Source organism: Colius striatus, chromosome 4 (genome assembly GCF_028858725.1).
Source record: "Colius striatus isolate bColStr4 chromosome 4, bColStr4.1.hap1, whole genome shotgun sequence".
Taxonomy (NCBI): domain Eukaryota; kingdom Metazoa; phylum Chordata; class Aves; order Coliiformes; family Coliidae; genus Colius; species Colius striatus.
Window position 1 is genome coordinate 75,263,985 of NC_084762.1, and position 26,128 is coordinate 75,290,112.

Sequence of the window (26,128 nt, forward strand, 5' to 3'; positions counted from 1 at the left end):
TGAGTCTAATCTGTATCTGATTCATGCTGTTGATCTTTTGCTGATTCTTTTGATTTGCTGTTTTAATTCAAAGAGGGATTTTGATTTTTTCCCCCCCTAATCCACACTTAGGTATTTTCAGCTCCTGAAGACATCATTCAGCCCTTCAGCATCATTGCCACACAAATGGCCCAATTCTGTTTGGTTTTATTAGGTGTAGTTTCTCTAGCTCTTTTTTATCAGTAAAAATTTCCTCACTTCATCATTTTGCTGGGTTTTTTTTTTTTCCACCCTTTCTGCATACCCTAAAAGCTTCCACTGCCAGACTTCAGCAGTGAATTTGGGATCCAGTTCCAGGTGATGGGTGCAGGAAGCTGCTACAGCTCCCCAGAGACTGTGAGAAAAGTCTCCTGCATTTATTGTAAGGAGAATAAGAGTTGTCTAGAACCTTGCCTATACATTGCATGGTTGCCATACTGAGTTAAAGCATCCCCAAGCTTCCTTGATTATCCTTTAGTCATCTGTTAGTATCAAGGCTTAAGACATTGATAGCTCTTTCTCAAGACTGGCAGCATGGTGCAAGGGCTTATTATGCAAGTCTTGGTGTTTCCTTGGTTAAAACTTTGAAACTGTTATAAAATTCAGCTTAAAATATCTCTTTTGCTTAACTTTGAGAAGCATTCCTGTGAATTCTAGTAACAAATCTAGCATTTAAGACTAATGATTAATGACAGTGATTCATCAGCACCAAAATGTGTGCAAGTCTAATAATAACACCTGATGGGACAACATTCCCCCAGTACAATTTAGGAGTTCTACGCCTGCTGAAAAGATGCTAGATTCTCTTTTCCCTCCGGAAAATGTAAGAACCTACAACTTGTGTTAACTTACTAGAAACTAAGTTATTTAGTAAGGTAAAAAGAAGGAAGTTCATCATCTTCTGGTAGTGTTCTTCCAGTCTCTGGGTAATCGTCAAGAAAATGTATTGGAGTAAAAAAAATTAAAGTAAAATCTTCAATTCCTCTGGGGTTATATTTAGATTTGATTATAACAAATCCTCCCTTTTGAAAAGAACATTTTGCAAAGCTGCAACATGAACAAATATATATATTTGTGGTAGACTCACGGCTATGTGGGTATGGCAACTTGACAGTAAAACGTCATAGATCCACCACTAGAAAATGCCAAATTAAACTCTTCACTCTGAAGTGGCACTGTAAACGGCAGCCTTTAGCATACCCAGATCTGCTACTGAATATGACACAGATATATTGCTCTGTAAGGCGTTTTACTGCTTTGAAAAAATGATATTTTGGTTATGCTCACCTGCCTTGTTCGACAGAAAGTACCAGACCTTATGCAGAAGAATTCATGAGATTTGGAGAAAAGCTTTAATCTAAATGATCTCAAATTCACCTAGGGTGAATAACTTTTTGCACAAACATTTCCAGCCATCCATTCTGACGTTCAGTCAAAAAAACAAATCTCAGTCTGCCTGTAGACATGCACCTTAGATTCTTTTGAAGTTAATAATGGTAGTGAACATGCATTCAGGGGTGCTAAATTGAACATACCTTGCACACTTCACTCTTCAGAAAATCTGTTCCATGTGTATCACCCAGCAATGTGCTACAAGCAATCTACTCAACTGTTTTTCATGGATAACTAAGGATCTGTGGGTATCTGTGAGGAAGTATTGTTCTCTTTCTCTTGTTTGATCTCTGAATTTCTGCAGGCTTTCAGGCACATTGTTATCAAAGAACTAGAGACCCATATGATCACAGACAGAGAAGGTGCTAGCTTCATTATATGCATTTAAAAGGTCTACTGAGAGAGCAAGGAGGGGAAACAGAATCAAATCTCAAAGACCACGGAGGTCCCATAAGTTAGAGAAAACATCATGGGAAGAAAAGATGAGAAAAGAACAGCTGGGCTATATTGTGGAGAGAAGGGAACCAACCAACAATAAAGCATTGTCAAAAGTGTGTGCTATGAAAGATGGGTCAAAAAGAGGTAACAAAAAGCACAAGATTAATTTTTTGTGTTATATGCATTAAATTGCATGAACACCATCCAAATGGTGCTCTCTTGGAATAGGATTGCTAGATAGCTACTTGTAAGTGGAAAGTACTAGCACAGTAGTGACTATGGCAGAAATATATGGGAGATGATCTCCAAATCAAATTGTCAGTCACACTTTGACCTCTCCCATATAGGGGATTACAGTTTGTGCCTTCAGGGCAGAAGACCTGTAGCTTGGTGATTTTTATGACTATCATATAGTCTCATTGTGTCAACAGAATGACAAGCAGCCAGATGAAAAGCAGAAAAAGAGGGATGGAAGGATGCTGCAGTCAGGGAAAAAAGTATTGTGAAATCTAAAATGCTTTCAAAACCCATGATAGTTTTAGATTTTTTGTATTAGACTGACAAAGTGCATGATGCATTTTCAAACTAGTTTCATGGAGCTGTAAAAGTACTCTCCCCATTTCTGTGGCTTTTTCTCTTATTATTTAAGTATTGTGTTATCAGTAGAGTCATCTGCTGGTGACCCACAGTGACATTTCAAAGCAGAAGCAGCAGCTAGGGAAGAGGAAGTGCATGTTGGCCTGAGAGGTCAGTTGTCAAGCATGGAGAAACCTCTTCATGCCTCTGTGCTCAGCCTGCAGTACCCCATGTGACGTGTCATTTCACACTGAATTTATTTTTGTTAAAATCTCTTCCACAAGTTAGGAAATCTAGTTTCGATTGTAGTTTTAAATCTTTAAGATTTCCATTACAGAAATAACAAAGTGAAGTATGTTAAGTCTTAGGATACAAACGCTAGTTTTTGCAGAGTCCTGTGCTATGAGACCAAAGCTAATGACAAGAGAACTTGCAGCATTTCTGTGTTGTAGCAGTCACCATTAAGCAGGCAGCTGCCAAATGTCTTGCAATTAGTCTGGTGCGTACTGGCGTTCATATCCCTTTCCTTTCAGAACCAATGCCCTGAGGCAGAGGAGTTGGTCTTCAGCCATTTTGTGATCTGTAATGACACACAAGAGACACTGCGGTTTGGCCAGGTGGATACTGATGAAAATATTTTGCTGGCCAGTCTCCACAGTCACCAGTACAGCTGGCGCTCCCACAAGTCCCCACAGGTATGTCAGAAACAGCCTCTCGAATGCAACAACTCCTAAAGCTGACTGGTGGCTTTATGCGTTGATCCTTTGGTTTCCTCTATGGTCTCAGCTATCTATAATGCAGCAGTACCTTCAGGAGTCCCACACTGGGGCTGCAGCAGAGAGAAAAGGTAAACAAAGGGTGAAGAAAGCCAGAAGCGTTCAGAAGTTGCTTGAGGGTAGAACTGGATGTGCACAACTGCTTTGAGCGGTCATGGAAACTGAAGCTTCTGAAAAAAAGCAAAAGAAGATCGCTTGCCAGGTTTTTATAACTAAGTGATCAGTGTCTGTTTTCTGTGATGTACATTAGAGGTTTGGGGAATTTCTTTAAATTATTTTTTTTACCAGAAGCATCTGTTCACTGAAATTGTTTGCAGAACGGGGTCAAACTGGACAAATCTCTCAACTCAGCATATGCTTGCGTTAGAAAAGATTAGAAACTGTTAGAAACACCCCACTTAGTTTAAATAGTACAGTTTCTGTTTAAGTCTCTTTTTTTTAAGGATAAACACTGAAACTGAAGTAAAATATTTTTAAATTATCAACAGGAAATATTTTAATGAAACCATATTGTTGGTTTTCTTGAGTGGTGGTGAAAAATGGACTTTTCATCTTGATTCAAGACAGGGCAAGAATTTAAACTTTAAAAAGGGGTATTTATGAGACAGCAAAGCCATTTCTTCTCCCTTTTTAATATATACTCAACTCCTTGTGAGAGACTAGAGAACTGTGCCACTCCATGTGCTGAGCAGCAGCCCTGCGCTGAAGAGGTACTAAAATTTTTACAGATCCTAGGAGAAGTGTAGTGGATGAGGATTTCTAATTCCTCTAGGGCCCTGGAAAATACCAGCCTTAGCATGTGAGAAAGGTGAAATTTGGATGGAAATTCTAAACAGGAGCCATGCCCACTTTCGCTGCTGACGAGTTCCAAATTTCACTGGGAGGCAGAGGTGGCAAATTTGCTGTGTTTTTTATTCATATGTCAGTTGGTGGATGTGCAAAACTACTGAATTTAACATGAACGCAGTAATCTGTGCAGACTAAATTCAGCCAGAGTAAACAGTTGCAGTTGACACTGAAGTCAAGGGATAAGCTAAGAGGAAGGCAGGCTAATAAAAGACAGTCTCAACCCAGTAACGGATGAGTTATTATAAATGGTGTATCACAGTGTAATAGTACACAGAGGGATGGACACCTCTGGAGACTTAGAGACACTGGAGTACTGTACAGCCCTTGTCATGTTTTCAAAAATGACATATGTTTTCTCACGCAGGCAAAATGCCTGTGATGCCCCAGCTCACAGACAAGCAATCCAACCAAGTGACTGTGCTCTGTGCAAATGGGCAAGTGTCAGATTGTGAGATGGGATCTCCACTCATCAGGGGACAAGTACTCACATTTGGGTTATGATTGACATAACTCCCTCTGGTTGTGTGAGGGAAAAAGAACAACCGGGCTTATATGTGACCTATATTTCATAATCAATTATCACATGCTTCTGCAACATCCACCCAAAAACATCTTTTAAACCTTTTCAGAATCACAAGGAAAAAGAATTAAATGTTTAAAGCAATTATAAATACAACCAGAACTAAGTAAGACTTTCCTCATAAAAATTTTCATATCCATTTTCTGGTTACTTATATAAAATTATGCAGTTGGGAGAATTCTTTTTCTGACCATCATTCTAGATAATTCTACTAACGTTGTCATTCTGATTATGATGTGTTTCTAATAATTATATACTTCCCATAATGGTGCAAAATGGAAAGAGTTTTGAAAGTGAGGATTATCTCAAACCAAGTGAAAAGTATAGAAGAGTTAAAATTGCAGCTTGTTACCGATACTTTTCAGTCAGTTGCAGCCAAGCTGCTAAAGATCACGAGCACAACATATGGCGTTAGCCTTCCTACACCTGGAGAACTTTAACATTAAAACATTGATCTTTACCTTGTCCTTTCAGTCACAGACTTGAGCAATGCAAAACATTCCATTTTCATGGCTGCTATGTAAGTTTCTTATTTAATGAAAAATAAAAGTGCAGGATGAAAGGTGAAAAAGTCCAGGAGTAAACGAAATCACACATTAAGGAGTGGGTGAGATGTCGGTAGGAACCAGATTTGTTTTTCAGATACTCATTCTTCAGCTGGATGTTGGTGGTGTCAGAGTTTCCCCGTTCTGTTTCACTCTGATAAGATTCAGATTCACTGAAAAATTGGGCTGACAAACAGTCAGTAGTGTCATGTTGGATTCCCATGTCCCAGGAGATGGCAAAGCTAACAGCTCACTCCTCCTGACTCAACCACGTTGCTGGCCAGCAGGCTCTTGTAGTGGAGGGACTGTACCTCCCTTGTCCCAGCCCTTGGAATAATTTCAAGAATATTTCTGCTCTTTTAATGTTTTTCAACAGCCATCTCTTGCTGGGAAATTTAAAGGCTAAAAACTGGCACTGAGGTTAATTTCACTGAAAATACATTGAAGCGGAGGCTTTCCACACACTGTTGAGATACAAGCAAATTTTCTTTACAGAGGTCAGAGAATCTTGGCATCCATCTATAAGCTTTGTTCATTTGGTTAATGCCAAATAAGAATCCTTGTAAATTCAGAATGCTTCAGAATGGCAGTTCATCTGAACATCACAATCTTTTGTCATTTTAGATTATACAAAATAGGTTTGTTTAAACATTATTTAAAATGTCGCAGAATTTTTGTCAATGATTAATACAAATCCTTGAAATGAAAACAACTCAATTAAGACATCAGGTTCTCCTTATTATGCTATGGCACTTTTCTAATTGTTTCCATGCAAAACTATCTAACAGCTTATTATCCAAAGGTCAGAATAATGCCCAGGCATGGACAAACCCTCCGAGTGTCATATTCATGGAATGCTAGATGACTTCATAGTTATGAAATTATTTCATTTCTCATGATAATTCCTGACTTGCCAAGTTAGTGAATTTTAAGAACTCTGAGAGCAGATTGTAAGATAAATGTGAAATAATCCATACTTCTGGAGTCAGGGACTTCCCTCCAGGCATTAGTTCATACTTGACTTACTTGACTTACTCTTGGGGATAAAATGAGTTAGGACAAGGTCTTAGATACCACATTCTCTTACTGGGAAAGAAAACCAACTTGCACAACTTCGACTGGCTCATGTTTCTTGTTACACAGGCACTAAGAAGCAGCGGTTGCCATGAAATACTTTATTTAACCTCTGCAAAATGTTTTTTTAGTATGGCAAAGCAGTTCAGTTAAATGAAAATAAATAGTTTTAAAAGGATTGTATTTCCCTTACATACACATCAATAAAATTCTCCCCTTTTTTCTGCTAATTAAGCATAGGAAGAGATGCAGTAATTGCTTGTTTGAATGATTTAACACAATTAAATGTATATACCTGAAATAAATGATTTGTGCAGTAGCAGATATTTATAATATAATGCTTTATCTACATTTAGAATTAATTTTTATTTTAATGAAGCTACTCCAGGCTGTAATTAAAAATTGTTCAACTTTTTCATGTTCCATAAACAGCTATATAACGTCAAGGATTTGTATACATCAGCTATTGGTGATATCACTCCAACTGTTTGGCTCAACTTAAAGCTCCTTCCTTCATTTTTTTCATAGCCCGGATCTTCTACATTTCAGGGAACCTAACCTTTCCCTTTTAACTTGCACTCCGATTCCTACAAGTTTCACTTGTTTGTCTAGTATTTCAGTAATAAGTCTGAGGTCTGATACTTGCTCTTCTACTCTACTTCTTCCTCTGTGTTTTCCTCAGATTTCATGAGGTTTTGACCTTTCTTAGGGATAAGACACCCCCAACTACGTAGTCACTTTCAGAGTTGGGATAAGTCCAAAACTGATGACATTTCAGGCTTTAAGCAATTCTAGCAAAAGTTGCCAGGCCTCATGAGTTCCTGTTGTAGATTTTAATGAAAGTTAGAGGTCTGTTAGATATCATTAAAAGGGAAGAGAAGCTACATCACTCCTGTGCTCTGCAAACAATACTGGCTCTCATGCGTTATTATTGGATCCAGTCTGCCTTCCTTATCTTGATCTTCAAGTTGCTTTGTGGGATGGGCCTCTGTTATGTCAAAAGTCATGTTTGTCTCCAAGACAGCTGTGTTTTTTAGAAACACTGGAGCATGTGATACATAGGGTGAAGCTCTGGAGTTAGAAGAGATCAGATCTTCCTAGCAATTTACTTGGAGTAAAGAAATTCTGTCTTGCAAGACAGTAGGCGGTCAGAGGGTCCCATTAGGGATCCCAGCAAATGTAAAAAACAGCTATTTGCGTGAGAGTTGCTGAACATATTCTGCAGAGATTGTTTTCTTGCAAATAAACAACAAAAGTTTTCAAGAACATGCTAGTTATTGACAGTTATTTTCCTCATGCTCAAACTTCAGCAGAGTCCTCTGAAGGTGCAAAGAATAATCGATCTAAATTTGTTATTTTGCAAAACATAATGTTGCATAGTCTGCATTTGAAGTAGCAGCTCCCAAACCCTTCTCCAGAGTTTTCTCCCAAGGTTGTGAGAATGGCCCATTTTCACTTTTCACCATCCTTAACTTGAAGCAGCAGGTGTAGTGAGTAAAAATCAGTTCCTGTGTTGATCTGGGCAGTGACTTCAGTGAGAATGTGGCCAAGTTACTGGTTATAAATAGAATAGATTTATTTCTTATCAAAGGAGATAAATATAGCTGAAAACAACTCTATTGCATTTTATTCATACTTATGTAAAATTTGAGGGAAAATATCTCATTTGCTTTTCTGTTTTTCTGAATATACACTTAAAAAATTCTTGTATAGATATTAGTAGTGATTAGAATGTTAGTAATACCTTCACTGGAACCCATTTAAGGTCTTCCTTTTCTTATTTTAAATACTGTACCTCCAAACCACAACTTTTGCTAAAATTTTATAAACATATTTCTTAAAGGCAGTTGTAGATTTGGAAGTAGCTTTAAGAACCTCCTCCTCATTCTCCTAAAAAAAAAAAAAAAAAAGCTGCAGCCAAGTTTTAATTTATGTTGCATCACCAGCACCATCATAATTCATTGATTTTTATTTCCAAGTTGCAATTCTTTCAAGTATTGGCTTATATAAAGTGTATGATGATATACAGTACTCTGTGGGTTCAAACTTAGAACTTCTATATAAGTTCTAACTTCTTTATCAGTTATTAAGGGGATATTTTCCTGTTTTATTGTTTAGGGATGTTACAGATTCTCTGCACAACCTTTTGTACATTAAATAATCTGTCTCAAGTCATTTATAGAACAACGTCATGAAAAAACAAAAAGAGTTTTATGTTATTTTACAGTGTTTGAGTAGTGAGAAGTGTATTGTCGCTTTCCTTTGGGGTCCTACATTCAAAATCAATGGTTATACTTGACTTTCTATATAAAATCTGGGGCAAATAAGGATTGATATTATCTGTGAATCACATGAACATTCACAATTCCATTATGGTTCCTTAACCAAAAGGCTTCTTTTCCACAGTGTGTAGAACTGCTAGGTTCAGGCCTGCTTTGCAGGTTGTGTTGAGGAGCAACACCTCCAGGAGCCCTCAAGGGTCACACTTTATCTACAGACTGTTAAGATTTTTTTCTTTTAGCCAGCATGGAGGTGATAGAAATTGCTTTCTCCATGGCCATCTCTCCTACAAGGGACAATGGCATAGAACTAGTCAGATATCTGTGAGAAAATGAAGCCATACTGAAGTTCAAACTGGTTTAGTGGCTGCTGCAAGTGGAAATGTGAAGAATAAATATGTTCCCAAATACTAATTGGTTTTATTGTTTCAAGTCCTAGTCCTCATCAAGGGCCACCTTGTGCCCCAAAAAGACAACTGAAAAATACTAATCATTGTTTAATTTTTCAGTTAAAAATTGCTTTAGCTTCAAGTCTTAGAATTCATCTCCTGTCTCCAGGTCCCCATTTCCTCCATGCTGCTGCATCAGCACAGCTTTTATTTTAATATCTTATCTCTTTAAAAATAACTGCTTCCACATCGTTAACCAGGTCCTCATTTGATTCCTCCCAGTCTCTCAGAGTTGTAGAGCAATAACCCTTATTCTTCCCAGAAAGTCTATCCTAGTTTCACTTAGAAGACAGATATAATCTAACTACAGTAAAACCAAGGTAACTTTGTTGGATCTACAAGCAAAGTAGAAACCAAATGTTGTATCACTAAGCATTTTGAGAGCACAAGCTTTAAATTTCTTATACAGCTGCAGAATGCTGCCTTTTCTGGGCAGGCTCCCTTTTTAGTTTCATTTTTAATTCTCCATTTTTGTCTTCATACCTTGTCATATGACAGTTAGCTTTGATTACTCAGATCATATCCTTCATTTACATATCTAGCTGAAAACCTAAGTAAATTTTAAGGAGTGCACAGAAACATTCTGCGAAGAGACATGATAAAGAATACAACTTCTCTAGCTTTTTGCTTCAATAAAAGCAGCTTCGTCTTAGTCTGCCTCCCTGAAGACAATTTCTTCCCTTCTCAAAACATAAATCCGTAGTAGCTCAGAATTACAAATCCAAACCTCCATAAAATGTAGTCAAAAAACTTCTCTGTGTTATCTGTCGATGTTTCCCTAACAGAAAATGCAGAAATCAGTCACACAAATTCGTGCCTATCTCGACATATACAATAATCTGGTTTAAATTTTCTCTAAACTACAAGTTGCCACTTACCACTGGATTGTATTTGTTAGAATGCTTTTGAAGCCTGTCATGTTTTTTGTACCTTTTTGCAATGACTTGACTTTTCTTCTAACATATGTACCATGCTTAGCTACACTTGTTGAACTTTTTCCTAAGTGGAGTGTCTAATAAATACTCAGAATTTACTTAAAGCTTGATAAATGAAAGGGAATTAAATGGCAATTACCATGAATCTGTAGCATTAGGTCAATTTTATAACATTAGAGCTCTGCTTTGTTGAGTATCTAACAGCGTCTATTATGACGTGTTCTGCTAAAATAATGTTAATGCCTGATTACTTAATTTTCTAAAATTACTTTAAGTTTTATTTCCTGCCATATATCTCTATATCACTTAGTGTCATATGCTAATTACTTCTAGCCAAGTTTTTTCCAGAAATCTCACATTTAAATAACTAATACACCCAGAGATCCGTTTGCATTTTCTTGGAGCTCAGGTTCTTGGCTCAAAAGCAAACTTAAGGAGTACCCAGTTCTTACATTGTTATGTTATTAATACAAATACATCAGATATCTTTAAAATAAGTTAAGAAAGTAATTTCCAAAGGCAACTGTACATGGCATTTACTAGTATACAAATAATATGTTTATTAAAAAACCCGAATTGGCCAATATATGATAATAGCTCTTTTTTATTTTTCTTTCTGAACCATGAAGTTTAACAAGGCTAATCATTGTGCTACAAAGAAACTTAATAAGGCAGCATTTGGAAGCTAATGACTGCACAGGGGAAGCTGACAGTGTGCTCCTTGGGAACATTCAACTCGTGAGCAAAGTTGTTTATACAGGATGGGAGACATCCTAATGTTGGAGCTACGTACAATTGCTAATCGTCAATTATAGCATTTATATGACATCTGTCTTTGGAGCTCACTCTACTTTGTGTGCTTTCTAACTGAGACTGACCACTTAGTACCTTTTCTTATTTGGCTGTCATTTCCAGCTACCAGTCTCTCCAAAGTAAACAGTTTTCTTGTTTCTCTTAGTTTTTGTATGTGATGAGATTTATTCCCAGCTGCCTCTGTAAGAAACTGAACCGATTCCAGCCACTGCACTTAATTTGTTTTGTTTTGTTTTTCCTTTTCTGTAGCTAATACTTAAGAATCAAAGCAACGTGTTTGTTTATGAGTTTGAGTGTCCTAGTGCACAGCTTCCCTCAAGGTCTTCTTGAATATAAAACTGTGTCCAGGCATATGCACATCAAGATGTATGGCCGTGTGCACACTGGCACATATTACCCTTTGTGCTTCCAGCATAAAACTAATTTGAATCTGAATGCAACAGTCATCACTCTTGCAAATTCAAAAGCCACCCACTGAATGGATGTTATTGTTCTGTGTGTAGCTTGTGCTGAGGATACCACAAATTGCAAACAGGCTACTGAGTTCCAGTATCTTTGAAAGTTGTTGCTGTGATTGTTTCTTAAAACAATGAAAAAAAAAAATTAACACCTAGCCATTCACTAAGACCAGCTGGCCAAATAGATGGCCAGTGCCATCTCTTTTTGGAAGCAAATCACGCGAGAACGTAATATTTACATGTTTCAGTTTTAACTCGTGTAAATAATCAAACTTTGGGCCTGATCCTGTTCTCAATTACTTAAATTAATCACTGACAGATGTCCAAAATCAGAGTGAAATGCAACTCTCAAGAGAGAATTCCCACAAGGCCTTTATATAACTGTTTTAAAGGACTTAAGTGATGCTTAGGCTCTGTGCTGGCCCTCTGCAAAGAATAAATTTTACCCAGAATTCTTACTGCTTTGATCCCTTAGATATAACTCACATTCTTAAGTTTGCACAGCCACAAAAGATCTATACAGAGCTAAATAGCCAGATCTTCAGCTGGCGTAAATTTATGTAACTTCATTGACCTACATGGAACAGTACCAATTTTCACTACTCTGGCTTAAAGAATCTCCATGGGATAGAGGTAAGTGCGTATGGTGGGTAGATGGATGAAAGGCTCTTCGAATGATGAAAGACTGTATTGCTCTGGAAGTGATTTAAGTTTAACTGGAAAAAAGCCACTCCTTTTCCGGAATAAATCACACAGGGAGTATAATTATGCAGTTAAATTTCTTTTCATGCAGTCAAGCTTGAACTTGCCACCACATTTGTGTAAGAAATGAAACGTTTCCCATCTCTCAGCAATACGCTAAGTCCTATATTTAACACTCATATATGTGAGCTATACAAGTATACATACAAATAGATTGGTGTCCTCCTGTATTTTGAAGGAAAGGGCGTTTGTAATTTTCTGTCTTATTCTGAAGGCAAAAAAATCTGTCCTGGACCTGTGTTTCGTATCACCTTGATGGCAATAAAGAGGGTGGATTTCTAGAACAATTTCAAGGACAGTTAAGAAAATCCCGTATTTCCTGTTTTATGCTCTCTAGTCTACATACTCTTTTTTTCTGAACAGTTGTGTGCTGTGTTTTTATCACTGTTATACACTGTTTAAGCAAGTAATTTATAGAAATTCATGACACAGAACTATCTTACGGTACTGTTGATTCTTCAGTTTATATCTGAAACCACAGAATGACAGAATGAGTGGATCATTCAGAGAACTAGTGTGCTTAACATTGCTGAGTTTTAAAACCAACAATATTTCTCTGTCATGGGAATTCCTATTCTACTGCAAAGGTTTTTTTTTTCCTAGTTATGTATTGAAGTAGTAATTGCTTTCTTTCCAGCTGTTACACATCTGTATTGAAGGCTGGGGAAACTGGCGGTGGTCTGAACCATTCAGTGTGGACAATACAGGGACCTTTATTCGTACCATTCAGTACAAGGGCCGGACAGCATCACTTATTATCAAGGTTCAGCAGCTCAGTGGAGTGCAAAAGCAAGTGAGTATTTGATCCAGTTTGGAAAACAAAGTAACATGATTCATTTAAGCTATTATCTGTTTGGTAATTGGTCACTTTACTATTTATTCTCTTGTACTGGAATCTGCAAAAAAAAAAGTATGACAGTCTTCTGGGGGATTTTGTGAGATTTTAGAATCATAATGGTTTGGGTTGGAAGGGACCTTAAAGATTGTGTAATCCATCTGCTGTGGTCAAGAACACCTTCCACTAGACCATGTTGCCCAAAGCCCCATCCAACCTGGCCATGAACATTTCCAGGAATGAGGCATCCACAACTTCTCTGGGCAACCTGTTCCAGTGTCTCACCACCTTCTATAAGTTTAAAGCCTACCCTTGTACGTACTGGAAAGTTACTATAAGGTCTGAGTAGAGCTGTCCGTGCTTCTTTTGTTACAGCACAGGATGTGATTGGGTTTCTGGGCTGCAAATGCACATTGCTGGGTCATGCTGAGCTTCTTGTTGATAGACACTCCCAAGTCCTTCTCCACAGGGCTGCTCTCAATCCCTTGTCTGCCCAGCCTGTATTTGTGCTTGGGATTGTCCCAAGCCATGTCCAAGATCTTGCTCTTGGCCTTGTTGAATGTCATGAGGTTTGCCTGGGCCGATCTGTCAAGTTACCTCTGGATGGCATCCCTTCCTTCCAGCATGTTGATGTCAGCACTCAGCTTGGTGTCCTCGGCAAACTTGCTGAGGGTTCACTTGATCCCACTGCCATAGACAAAGATGTTTAACAGCAACAGTCCCAATGCTGACCCCTGAAGAACACCACTCCCTACTGCTCTCCACTTGGGACATCGAGCCATTGTCGACAACTGAGTGAGACCATCCAGCCAATTCCTGATCCACCATGTGGTTCATCAGTCAAATGTCTCTCCAGCTTAGAGACAAGGATGCTGTGTGGGACAATGTCAAATGCTTTGCGTGAGTCCAGGTGTCAGCCCTTATCCACCAGCACTGTAACCCCGTTGTAGAAAGCCTTTGTCAGGCATGATTTGCCCTTTGTGAAGCTATATTGGCTATCACCAGTCACTTCCTTATTCTCCATGTGTTTTAGGATAGTTTCCAGGAAGATCTTGCCGACTGCAGAGATGAGACTGGCCTGTAGTTCCCTAGGTCTTCCTTTTTAAATCCTGTTTTAAAATGAGGGTTATGATTTCCTTTTCCAGTCAGTGGGAACCTCACCAGGCTGCCACAACTTCTCAAATGTGATGAATGGTGGCCTGATGCATCCCATCAGGTCTCATGGACTTGTGCACCTTCTGATGGTTTCGCACCAGCTTTTCTCCTACAGTAGGTGGTTCTTCATTCTCCCAGTCCCTGCCTTTGCCTTCTGCAACTTGGGCAGTCTGGCTGCAGCACTTGCTGGTGAAGACTGAGGCAAAAAAATGATTGAATACCTCAGCCTTTTCTATATTCCAGGTAACCAGGTCTCACATTTCCTTCCAGAGAGGACCTACATTTTCACTAGTCTTCCTTTTATCATCAGCATACCTGGATTCTCTGAATTCCTCCCAGGCTACTTGTCCTAGCTTACACCCTCTATAGGCTTCCTTTCTGTGTTTGAGTTTGTCCAGGATCTACTTGTTCATCCATGCAGGCCTTCTGGCCTTTTTGCTTGACTTCTCCTTTGTTGGGATGCATCTCCCTTGAGCTTGAAGGAGATGGTCCTTGAATATGACCCTAAATTTCTTGGACCCCTCTTCCCGTCAGGGTTTTATTCCATGGAGCTCTTCCAAGCAGATCCCTGAAGAGGCCAAAGTCTGCTCTCCTGAAGTCCAGACTAATAAGCTTGCTGTGCTCTTTCTCTACAGCTCTTTTCTTCACTTTGGTATGGATTTTAGCATTTAAAAGTGCAATTACCACCATGTATTTTGCATATTCCAGCAAACATCCCTTTGTGTGACTTCTCAGTTGTAACAGTGCTAAGTTACACGATCTCTTCCATGTTTTAAGCTCTTGAGAAGCAGAATTTATATATTTTTTAAAGAAACTGTTCATATCTTCTTCTGGGTTGTAATTCAGACTTTTATATTGTTAAAAGATAAAGAGGTAATGATCAAATTAGTATTTAAAAATGCACAGCTCTGCAGTTACTTTTCATATACTATCTTTGCAAAGAGATCTGTAACAATCATTCTATGTGCATTGGCAGAAGCCAGAGCATGAAGTGGTCATAACATGTTTGGCTTACGGATATGGCAAATGCCTTGTGTTGCACAACAGAAATACAGCTGATCAGATGACAACAGTGCTTGGTGTCACTGAAAGCCCTACTGAGATTTTGCTTGGTAGGTTGTAGCTATGGTGTGCGCCCTCAATAATGAAAAGCAAGTGAAGATGGTTGTAGCAGGGTTAGATGTGTACTGCTGTTCCTCAGTATAGCTTAGAAAAAGTCAGATCTATTTTGTGGTTGGACTTTATGATCTTAAAGGTCTTTTTCAACTGTAACAATTCTATGATTCTATGATAATTCGGACATGATGGACAGCAGCAACTCTGAGTCTAATTTGGTTGTTTTCTGGGTGGATGTGCTTAAATACAGAAATATAGTACAGCCATTTAATGGAATTAAAATCTTTAAAACAGCATAATGAAGGGTTTGAATTGTTGGATTATGATGATAGTATGAAGTGTCAGTGAAAATCTTTCTTCTGAAGTACATCACCGCATCTGCTCAGAAAGGGCTCAGCATTCAGAGACCATTCACGATACTCTTAAAATCGAAACCAGAGCTACATTAGCTCTGGGCAGTACTGCTGAGGTTAGTGAGAATGAAAGTGGATATGTTGAATGTTTCTTTCAAGGCCGGATACTGCCTTAGCAGTATTTCAAGCATTTTAATGCCTAGATTTCTATTAAATTGCACATATATTTGGCCAATAAAAATACTATTTTACCATTCACTGCCTTCAGCAGTGCTTGGGAAAGCCTAAAATAGGGAGATTATTCTTGTACAGATTTTCACTCTATAATTCAATTTTTACCTTTTTTTTTTTGCAATTATTTGTATATGAGCCACGTATTTTTGTGTCTTTTAGATCCTAATCTGTGGAAGACAGACAGTCTGTAGTTACCTTTCCGAAAGTATTGAACTGAAAGTGGTTCAGCATTATATTAGTCAGGATGGACAGGCTGTCGTTAAAGAACACATCAACTGCCTTGCAGCCAAGCAGAAGTTGCCCTCATATGTCCTAGAAAACGATGAACTCACCGAGCTGAGTGTGAAAGCTACAGGAGATGAAGACTGGTCCCGAGACGTATGTCTAAAGTCTAATCATACAGAACACAGCACTGTCATTCAGGTATGGTTAGAGATAGGTATGTGGAAAATGGCATAAAACTGTCTGAAAGAACTGGGAACTTAGCGTTTAAACTTCTACTTGATAGAATGAAAAGTCGAACATTATCATCCTGATATGGTTTTAGTATAATGCTGCTGATCTCTCTGTAACAGGTACCAACTTCAAAGAGTTCAATTACATATGTGTGGTGCACAGTTTTGACTTTAGACCCCAACTCTCTCGTGCAACAACGATTAGTAAGTACATTTAATGTCTCTGAAATCTAAAGGTTTATACTTTACATGTCACATAGTAAATTATGGACAGAATGGACTTATAAGATTTATTAATAGCTTGTTTCAACAGTTGTAGCATTGGAACAAAATTAGCCTTAGATTGGTTTGTTGTGGTTTTTTTTCATTTTGTAGATTGTTTTCAGCCCACTTTTCATTGTAAGGAGCCATCTTCCAGACCCAATTATCATACATTTAGAGAAAAGAAGTTTGGGACTGAATGAGACACAAGTGATTCCGGGGAAAGGACAGGAGAAAGCACTGCAAAATATAGAACCTGATCTTACACACCACCTGACATTTCAAGCCAGGTAAAATACTCACTTTCCTTGAAAATGGCTTATCTGTAGGGAAAAAAAATAATCATTTGCACTTCAACTTCTTGTGCATTTATTCCAAGAGTATGACATATGCAGAGGAGATACAACATAACAAGCATATGTAGCCTGAATTGATATGATAAGAAACACTAAATGTGGTATTACTATCCTAAGCACATTGGCATTTATCTGCATAAGCAGTCTGTGTTTTAATGTTGTGAAAAATAAATTCCAAAATTATCTTGTAAATCTTTTTGGTGAATATTGAAGAGTTTCTAGGGTCTAAAATACAAAGGCCATTACAGTGTTGTGACAAATTCATGCATGTAAATTAATGCTCAGGAACTTGCTAGACATGGACTTGATTCATCCATGATTATTTTGAGAGTGTTACCACTGCAGAGTGGGCCTAGAAAGCTTCATTAGAGAAAAGGTTGGTGTTACTAATGCTAGAGCTTGTTGTCTAAAGTGACCGAATGTGGTTTTACTTACAGGGAAGAAGATGATCCATCAGAGTGTGCAGTCCCTATCTCAACCACACTAATTAAACAGATAGCAACCAAGTCCCATCCAAGTGGCAATGTCAACCAAATCCTGTCTGACTTCTATGGCATTGCTAATCTTTCCCAGCCTGCATGGCCATATAATAGGAAGGATTCAGACAGGTAATTGTTTGCTAAACCTTCTTCATTGTTGTTTCTTTAGTTTTTCAAATAAACTGAAATCATATTCAGGAAGACTCTATGTGACCAATGTTGGATAGATTTCCAGTGATTATATGATTCCTGTATGTAAACTGTAAAATCTGTTGCAGGTATGAAAAAATAGAGGTCAGCCTAGAGGCTGCCCTTGATTACACTGAGAAGATTGCATCACCAAGGATTAAAATTTGAAAGTATTTTTTTGTGAATGCACCTTCTTCACCGCAGCTCTAGAGGCTGCTGTTTATATGCAGTTAGAAATGTGTCTTTAGTAGCCTTCATGTAGCTATATCTATCTGACAGCACCTCAGAATGCTCCAAAATGGTTTTTTTTCTATTTCAAAACCAGACAAACTTTGCAAATTTCTTTAAATGATAGCTTGTCATTTGTAATCTTGAATTCATTATTCCTTTGGCTTTATCTTTTTGTTTATTTGGTTTTGAACAGCAATGAACAACTCTCTCAATGGGATAGCCCAATGAGGGTAAAGCTGTCAGTGTGGAAACCGTGTGTTAAAACTCTGCTGATAGAACTCCTGCCCTGGGCTTTGCTTATCAATCAGTCCAAGTGGGACCTCTGGCTCTTTGAAGGAGAGAAGATTGTTCTTCAAGTACCAACTGGGAAAGTAATTATACCTCCCAACTTTCAGGTAACTTTACTGTTCATATTAACAGGTACAGCTCTGTTAAACATTCTGATCTGAAGACTGGTTATTAATCCAGATGATTCCCATTTTCCAGTCACTGTGTTAGTTAAATGAGAAGAAGTAGAAATAACAACTGAATCACCAGGCAGGTGCTATGATATACTTGATAGCAGTGTTCGAAGAATAGCCTGTCTTAAAGATGCATAGTTAGAAATCATCTGTGAGATGTTGTAGGAAGACCTGCATGCCATCTGATTCAGCAGCCTTCTGTCCTTCTTCCCAATTCAGCCAATAAATCCACAACTTAGGCATAATATAGCAGCCCCAGTAAATGGCTATAAAGGTCAGCTATAGACTTTGGCCCCTGCTGTACTGACCTGTCACTTGGGAAGTCTGTTGACCATAGTATCAAAGCTGACAGTCTGTAAGGAACGTTTTGTTTGAGAGTGGTTTAAGTCTAGTTGTTCCATAGCTGCTATGCTAGCAAGAAAGCTTTGATAATGAGACGGGATAAATTTCAAACAAGGAATATTCTTTAGGATTCCTGCTTTCTTGAATTCAGAGTTTTATGCACATGCTTTTTTGTTACAACTCCTGTATTTTTTATTTTTGAATGAATTCAAATAATTTGACAAAGCAGCTTGTCAGTTCCAGTTGACAATCTGATACTTTTTGAGTCTCCTGTCATCTTTTTTTTCCTTCCTTCTATATCTTTTAATAAACAAAAGGCCTGCCACTATGAGAATCAGTCCCATATCCACATTGTGGTTTCATCTATCTCTGCACCGAGTAGAAAGAGTGAGGGGGAGAAAGGGAGGAAATGAAATTGACTTTATAGTGGAAACTACATTAACTCTTGTAGAAGTGTATTGAATTGTCAAGAGGTGATAATTGGTCATTTTTCACTTGCAGGAAGCTTTTCAGGTTGGAATATACTGGGCAAACACAAATACTGTGCACAAATCAGTGGCAATTAAACTGGTTCATAATGTGACCTCCCCAAAATGGAAGGATGCCGATAATGGGGAAGTAGTAACATTGGACGAAGAAGGTTTTGTTGAAGCTGAAATAAAACTTGGTGCTTTTCCAGGTCATCAAAAGGTTAGAAGAAAATTGTCACGATTTATAACTTTATCATTTAAAAATGAGCATAGCAGATGAAAACAATCAAGTGTATGCAGCATGAGAGCTCCTCTCTGATTGTGTTAATACGTGTAAAACATAATGAGAATATAAACAATGTACAGAGTACAGTTTAAAGAATTAGATCTCCAAAAACATTCTGCTCAAGTCATCAAGATAATACTCCATCTCCTAGAAAAAGGATTAATGAAGTCTCAGTCTTATTTGGAAAACATTGACATAAGCAACTTCAAAAGTATGTGATGAGTATGTACTGCATGAATATAGACGTTTTCCACAGTTGAGAAGAAAATGGCAGTTCTGTCACTGTATTTCAATGCTTTTTGTGATTTTGTGTGTGACATCATGATGTTTATTATCTTACAGTTGTGTCAGTTCTGCATTTCTTCGATGGTTCGACAAGGTATACAGATTCTACAGATAGAAGATAAGACAGCAATAATCAATAATACTTCATATCCAATCTATTATATGCCACAGCTTTCTATTTCCAGACCTCACTCTGGAGAAGAGGTAAAGCACTGTGGATGCTGTTATTGTTTGTCATCTGTGATACATGGGTGTTTAGATTTGTATGGTCTCAACAGCATATAGCAGAGCTTGAACAGAAATCTTTAGACATTAAAATAAGGATAAAGCATTTTATAGCATTTGAATTCAAAATACAGAATCCTGGGTAAATTCAACTCCAGTAATTAACTGTGATCAGAAATCTATGCAAAGCAAGAGATTCATGCACATTGCAGGATTAGTTCTGCCTGTTCTCCATCTGTTCAGGCACTAATGGCCATTTCTGTAAAATAGGCAGCATAATCCGTAGTAGCTGTTGAAATTGTTCTCAGAATTTTTACTGAGTTTGCGTGTAAAAGAGGTATATTGGCCTGGCAGGCTGAAAACTTTTTGTTATCCTTTTGGGAAGATTCCAGTTATCTGAACAAAGCTGCAGAACTAGAGACATGCCCAAAGTTTACGTATTTCAGCGAACTGCATCGAATCGTGAATATCAGTTTTCTAATAATTGCACAGTGTATTTAAGGACTAGCTTACAGGAACCAAAATGTGTGCATGGTCAGTGTATTTTAATCAACCATTTATACATATTTATTGAAGATTACATTTATAGTAAAATATTTGCAAAGAATTCTCAGGGTCAAACTTGCTAGAGGAGTTGGCAGATAAACAAATTTTTTAAGTTCCCTATGTCTGTATTGTTTTCCTTCTGCATTAGTTTTCTTCATATCAGTATCTACATTTGTGCATCAGGCGTTTTGTGGCAGTCTTATGGGATGGGGCATTGGAAGAATGTCAAGGCTAAAATCCATTCTTGGTTTTATATCTATAAATTGATTTTCTTCTCACAGTTATGTTGCAGTTGCTTTTGGTAGAATTATGTCGTGCAGCTGCGAGTGGGCTGTAGATAACTGTGCTTGGTTAACTGCCAAAGTATACCTGAAGACAGAATTTGGACAAATAGCTTGTAATGCTATGGACTCAGTGCAACTTTTAATGAGTTGCAATCATTGGCTACTAGCAACTATTCTGTACAATATCAACATGCATAAAGCTCCCCTTAGGAAGTGACAAATTGTGCTACCACCATCTTTTTTTCCTTCTAGGCCTTCCACTCACCAGAGAGCACGGTTTTCAGCATCAGCCCAGCCGGGGCACCGCGCAGTGAGGAACTGAGTGCTGTGCCCTGCTGGGACCTGATGTCGGACGCTGATCCCTTGACTTCAGGGACCCCTCTTACTGAAAAGCGTATGCTACTGAGTTTTAGTCCTGGCAGCTGTACTGGGAGTTGGAAGCTGTGGAGCCTACCAGCTGTCATTAAACAGGAGTTTGCCAGGCAGAGCGTGGCAGTGCCCACAGCAGTTTGTAGTGAAAATGGATTTTGTACCAGGTACTACATGCTCAACAGTCATGAGTAATGAACTTTGCTTGTTGCTATAAAGCCTCAGCTAGTAAGAAACTGTAAGAGATCAGTGCCAAAGTCAGAATAACACATGCCCCCCATATGTAAAGGCAAGCCTTACTTTAATTTAAAAATTGTTATCTTTTTATGGTTTTGATGCTTTTGTTGTAAATGGTTTAAGGTTATGACTGTGTACAAGTTGTACAATTTTTATAACTTTTGGGCTTCTATTTTTTGACATGCATACAAAATGAGAACATGAAAAGTTTATATTCAAGGTTATGGTCTTTTGTAATTTGTGGATAACATTTTAGGAGTTCAAGGACAGTGTGAAATAATACAATACCAAAATTTAAGTCTTGTTTATAAAAGGTGAAATGTGTTTTAGTAAGAATAATAGGATAAATAGGAAAAGCAAAAAGAGATTAAATTGTTTTGAGAGTACAGGGAAAGATTTTCAAGTTTTAAAGCTTCAAATGTCCAATTTTGCATTCTACTTTAAAACAAAGGCATCCAGCTAGTTAACAGTCCAATGGCTTGTCAGATGCCCATGTTCAGTTCTCAGACCTGATAACTGAATCTGTTCTTGCTTATACTGATATGAACAAGAAGCAATCTGCTGCAATTAGAGAAACTACATCAATATATGTATAACCAGCCATGTGATATTTCCTTCCCTGAAGTGCTTGATATCATTCAAGCCCTCATACAATTCCTTGGCAGAGTCTAGGAGTTGTCATTGTGGATACTAAAGATTCTCACATAGACTTCAGATTAAAAAAAAAAAATAATGGGAAGAACAAGGAAAGGATCTCTTAAAATTGAGACGTGTAGAGAATCTCATGCTCCTAATCAAATTTGCAGATTGTTCTGATTTTTAAAATCACTTTGAAAAGATTTTTTTTAGAAATAGCCAATATATTTGCACAAGAGATAAAAAAGATATTGTGTCTATGCATGAATGTTTTTTATCTAGCTAATGAGTAGAACTGACGTAATTGATTTTGATTTTGGAAATTTATGTAGTGATGATCCATAGCATTAACATTTTGCAGGGCGATAGCATTGTGGACCATTACAGGGAAGCAGTCAGTCACAGATTTATGTATTTGTTACAATATCTTTCATGTGTATCAGAGAAGTATGTGTGCAAATTCTTTTGGAAAAATGTTGAAGATTTATGTTGAAAATTTGGGCCTACAATCTCATGTTTTTAATTTAATATAAATCACTGCTGGCTAAGACTCTCATCTTGCAAACACACGTGCTCAGTTTAACTCATGAATAGTCTCTACGAAGTGATTTCTTACCTAATGTTGAGTTTTGTGTTATTTCCATGTGTTCTTCTGTTTAAATATAATTCTCAGTGGAGATATGTACTTGCCTAAATGTACATAAATATCTGTGGAATTGGAACTTGCTCATAAAGAATCTTACAGATGCTAGTTTGGAATGGTTTTAATTGTCCAGGATAATAATATGTTAAGATTTCATCCAAAACATGCATAATCAAGTATATCTGCTTCTGTTCTAGAGCTATAGCACTGACTTATCAAGAGCATCTTGGCGTGACGTACCTAACACTTACAGAAGATCCTAGTCCTCGTATAATTATCCACAATAAGTGCTCCGTTCCATTGCTTGTAAAAGAGAACTTCAAAGGTAGGTAGTATGCAGTAATTAGAAACAGTGCACTGTTACAGTATAAATGATTTTACTGTATCTCCATTCAAAGTGAAGTCCAGTATGTGGTTTGGTTACAAGAGCTTGATGCCCTCATAAAGATCTGTCTCAAAGTGAGACGTTTTAGAAGTTATTAGAGCTAATTCTGAGATCAGGAGAATGAACTCACATGGCTCCAGACTTTTGGGTTTCCCTGGTTCCAGATGTCAAGGTGACCTGGCTGTAGGAAACTACTAGGCCGTGGAGTTTTGCTGACATCAGTTCAATCCCATGGAATATTTAAATCTCCTCAGATTTGCGAATGTAACACAATACATATTGCCAAAATTCCACTTAGAACATGTGAATATAATGATAAGTGAAACGTAATTAATGTAAATCTTAATGACATTAAAAAGGGGAAAAACTCAAGAACGCTTAAAATTCCATCCAATAGAAAAGTAATGGATTTCTTGATTATTAATAATTCCAGCAGAAATTTCATCTTTTGTATAAGCATAGGTGAGTTTTATTTTAATACCAGTTTTAGAAAGTCCTAATTTTATCTAATTTATAAAATTTCAGATACACCAAAGTTTGAAGTTTATTGTAGAAAGATTCCAGCCGAATGCTCAGTTCATCATGAGCTTTACCATCAAGTCTCCAGCTACCCAGATTGCAAAACAAGAGATTTGTTACCCAGCATTCTTCTGAAAGTGATATCATCTGATGAATTAGTAAATGAATGGAGTGATTTTGTGGACATCAACAATCAAGGAACTCAAGTAAATTGTTTACATTATTTCTTAGTTCCCAGCATATTGTTCCTCTGCAATAAGCATATCTTTTCTGTTGATTTCAGAGGGGTCTTATTTAAGTCTTGGGAACTGTCCTTCCTAAGCCTCTTCCTATGGAAGTTTTAGAATACAGGTTATTTTCTTCACTGACTTTTTAAAAAATAGCTACATCAAAAATACAGGCTTTCCAGCACTGAATTTTTTCACTTCTTTTTGATCATCCTGGCAAGGCCAAGGCATACCCTGGAAAAATCCATCCTGAAAATTTCAGCCCTTTTAAGGAAAGAATCCCACAGGATCCAAGAAAATCCTTCTATTTGGTAACTTATTTTTCACAGGCTTTTTATCTTTGCATTGTGTAGGATTCGTCACTGTCATTCTGCCTCTGTCTTGACAGAAGCTACACAGGTCTTCCAAAAACAAAACAAAAAGGCCCTTTTCTTGCCTTCTGTAATTTTTCTTCTGTTCTGAGGTAAATGAAAACTTCCTTGACTGGAGTAATTCTTTTTGATGGTACTTTTTTTCCGTCTTTGAAGTCATTAGTTTACATGGAATCAACATAAACTGCTTGGCTCTTTGAAAGAAATACCAGTTTCAGATGTTTTCCCTGGGGACCAATCACAAAATGCTCTTGATTATTGAGTGTTATGTTATATAGCAAGTAGTTCAGTTTCATTCAGCAAGCCAGTCAAGCAATGCGAGGTTTCATATTTCAGTCATTAATGTTATGCCAGACCAAGGTTCTTTGTAAGTATCTGGCTCCTAGAAGGAATTAGATGCTAAGACAACATTTGGGGATCATTGTCTACTTGAAGAACTCTCCAAATAAAAGCTGTAGCCTTCTCTTATTGAAGTTTTAGGGTTTACATGTAGAGAATTTTCCCCAGGATTTCTCAGTCTGTTTTTCTCTTAGAAAGCGATTGATGTAAGCAAATAAGGAATATGCTAACAGCTTCATGTGCACCTCAGCTCAGATTGTGAAATAATTTAATAATGGGATTTAGAGGATCTTAAGTGGTTTGTACTCTTTCTACTAGTCACAGATAGGTACATCTTATTCTGTTAGAAAGAAAATTGTATTCGTTTACTAAAATGAAGATCGGAATCATTGGAATCATCAAAATTGGAATTAAAATGGCCAATATTTAAGATCAATGAGGATTTTTTAGAATAATGAGGGCTTTTAAAAGTAAAGTGTATTGAAAATTCATTAAATTTTCTTTTCTCTCCAACTCCATCATGCAGTATTGCTAATCTCTCTCAGATAAGCAAAAGATTAAAACTGACATGTCAAAATTAGAAATTCTTAGAAGAGTAAGACATAATGTGATGAACAAAATGTAATTATATGTACAAGGCTGTTACAAATAGGGTAATGAGAATCAGTTTAAGAGCTGATTCTACTGAACTTCTGACTGCTTTTCCTTCTGGTGACCTGTTAACATCCATTAAGATTCTTCAGGACAAACCACTGTTTATATTACCTGTGCTAGCCCATTATCTTCATGTTATTCCTTTAAATTATAGCTTCTGTCACTACAATCTAGTAAACAATTGTGTTGATATTAGCCCCACAAGAAAGCAGAGGCCAGTTTCCTTTAACAAGGTCTGCTGTGAGTTTTCAAAACCTGAGAAGACCTTAATCTTTTATATTCTGGAAAAACACAAAGCTTGCATGGAAATATTGCAGAATTGAGCTCCAAAAAAACAATACATCATTTCTTTAAGTAGAATGTTTATTCCTAAGGACAACTTGTTCCGAATGAAAGGCTGCACATAGGTAAGCAAGACACAAACCTGTTGCAAATTCCCCATTTTCCTACCTTTTTAGACATTTTATGCTTTCCAACAGAGTTCTGCCATTTCTTTGTGGCGGCACCTTGCTTGTGAAGGTGTTCTCACAAAACCTGTTTAGATGGCTGAAAAACATGTTCATTGTTGAATTATTAAAAAGTCTTCATGAATCCAAAATGTTACTTATTTTTTGTTTTCATGTGATTTACATGATGCTGTCAGCCATTCATCTAACTATCTCTGAGCTAGGGCATAGCAACATGTTAAACTAGGGTTTGTTTTCCAGAGGAGAGGGTGGAATTTTGCAGAGCTCCAGGAATATGCTTTTCTTCTTAATCCAAAATTAAAATTGAAATTTACTTTTTTTTTTTTCCCCTCATATAACCGGTACATCTTGCTTATTCCTGGAGAATAATTTTCTTATTAAAGTGTATTCAGTTATACAGTTAAAGGATGAGGTGCAAATTCCATCTTGCCGTACAATTGAAATGCTTCAAATGTCAGAGCTGTTATTTCCTGACATATTGAATTCTCTTTCTGTTTTTCCTGAATGGTGTCACAGTTCAAGTAAAAGATCTCAGCCAGAAGGCATTGATAGGATTAATTAAAATTGTGACATTAAAAATAGTAGTTTCAGTACCATTCCATGTGTTTCTAACTCTCTCCACTAGATTGTGTTCTTAACTGGCTTTGGCTATGTTTATGTGGACATTACCCATCAATGTGGAACAATTGTCATGACCTTGGCCCCAGAAGGAAGAGCGGGACCTGTCGAGATCAACCTCAACAGGTACATGAAGCCCATAAAAGACTATAAAAA

The 26,128-nt window shown here is 37.4% G+C and overlaps 1 protein-coding gene across 5 annotated transcripts in view; it reads left to right on the forward strand.

The window, feature by feature from the left end:
- VPS13B (vacuolar protein sorting 13 homolog B) overlaps nt 1–26,128 on the forward strand; it is a 457,128-nt gene that overhangs the window by 405,029 nt on the left and 25,971 nt on the right. For all 5 annotated transcript variants that reach the window (XM_061995669.1, XM_061995671.1, XM_061995673.1 and 2 more), the window contains 13 exons: nt 2,958–3,119; nt 12,582–12,737; nt 15,797–16,060; nt 16,213–16,296; nt 16,468–16,643; nt 17,147–17,317; nt 17,802–18,003; nt 18,913–19,101; nt 19,510–19,656; nt 20,760–21,043; nt 22,590–22,717; nt 23,303–23,502; nt 25,980–26,098. In XM_061995669.1, coding sequence (XP_061851653.1) covers nt 2,958–3,119; nt 12,582–12,737; nt 15,797–16,060; nt 16,213–16,296; nt 16,468–16,643; nt 17,147–17,317; nt 17,802–18,003; nt 18,913–19,101; nt 19,510–19,656; nt 20,760–21,043; nt 22,590–22,717; nt 23,303–23,502; nt 25,980–26,098 — 2,282 coding nt within the window. The remainder of the gene's footprint in view (nt 1–2,957; nt 3,120–12,581; nt 12,738–15,796; nt 16,061–16,212; nt 16,297–16,467; nt 16,644–17,146; nt 17,318–17,801; nt 18,004–18,912; nt 19,102–19,509; nt 19,657–20,759; nt 21,044–22,589; nt 22,718–23,302; nt 23,503–25,979; nt 26,099–26,128) is intronic.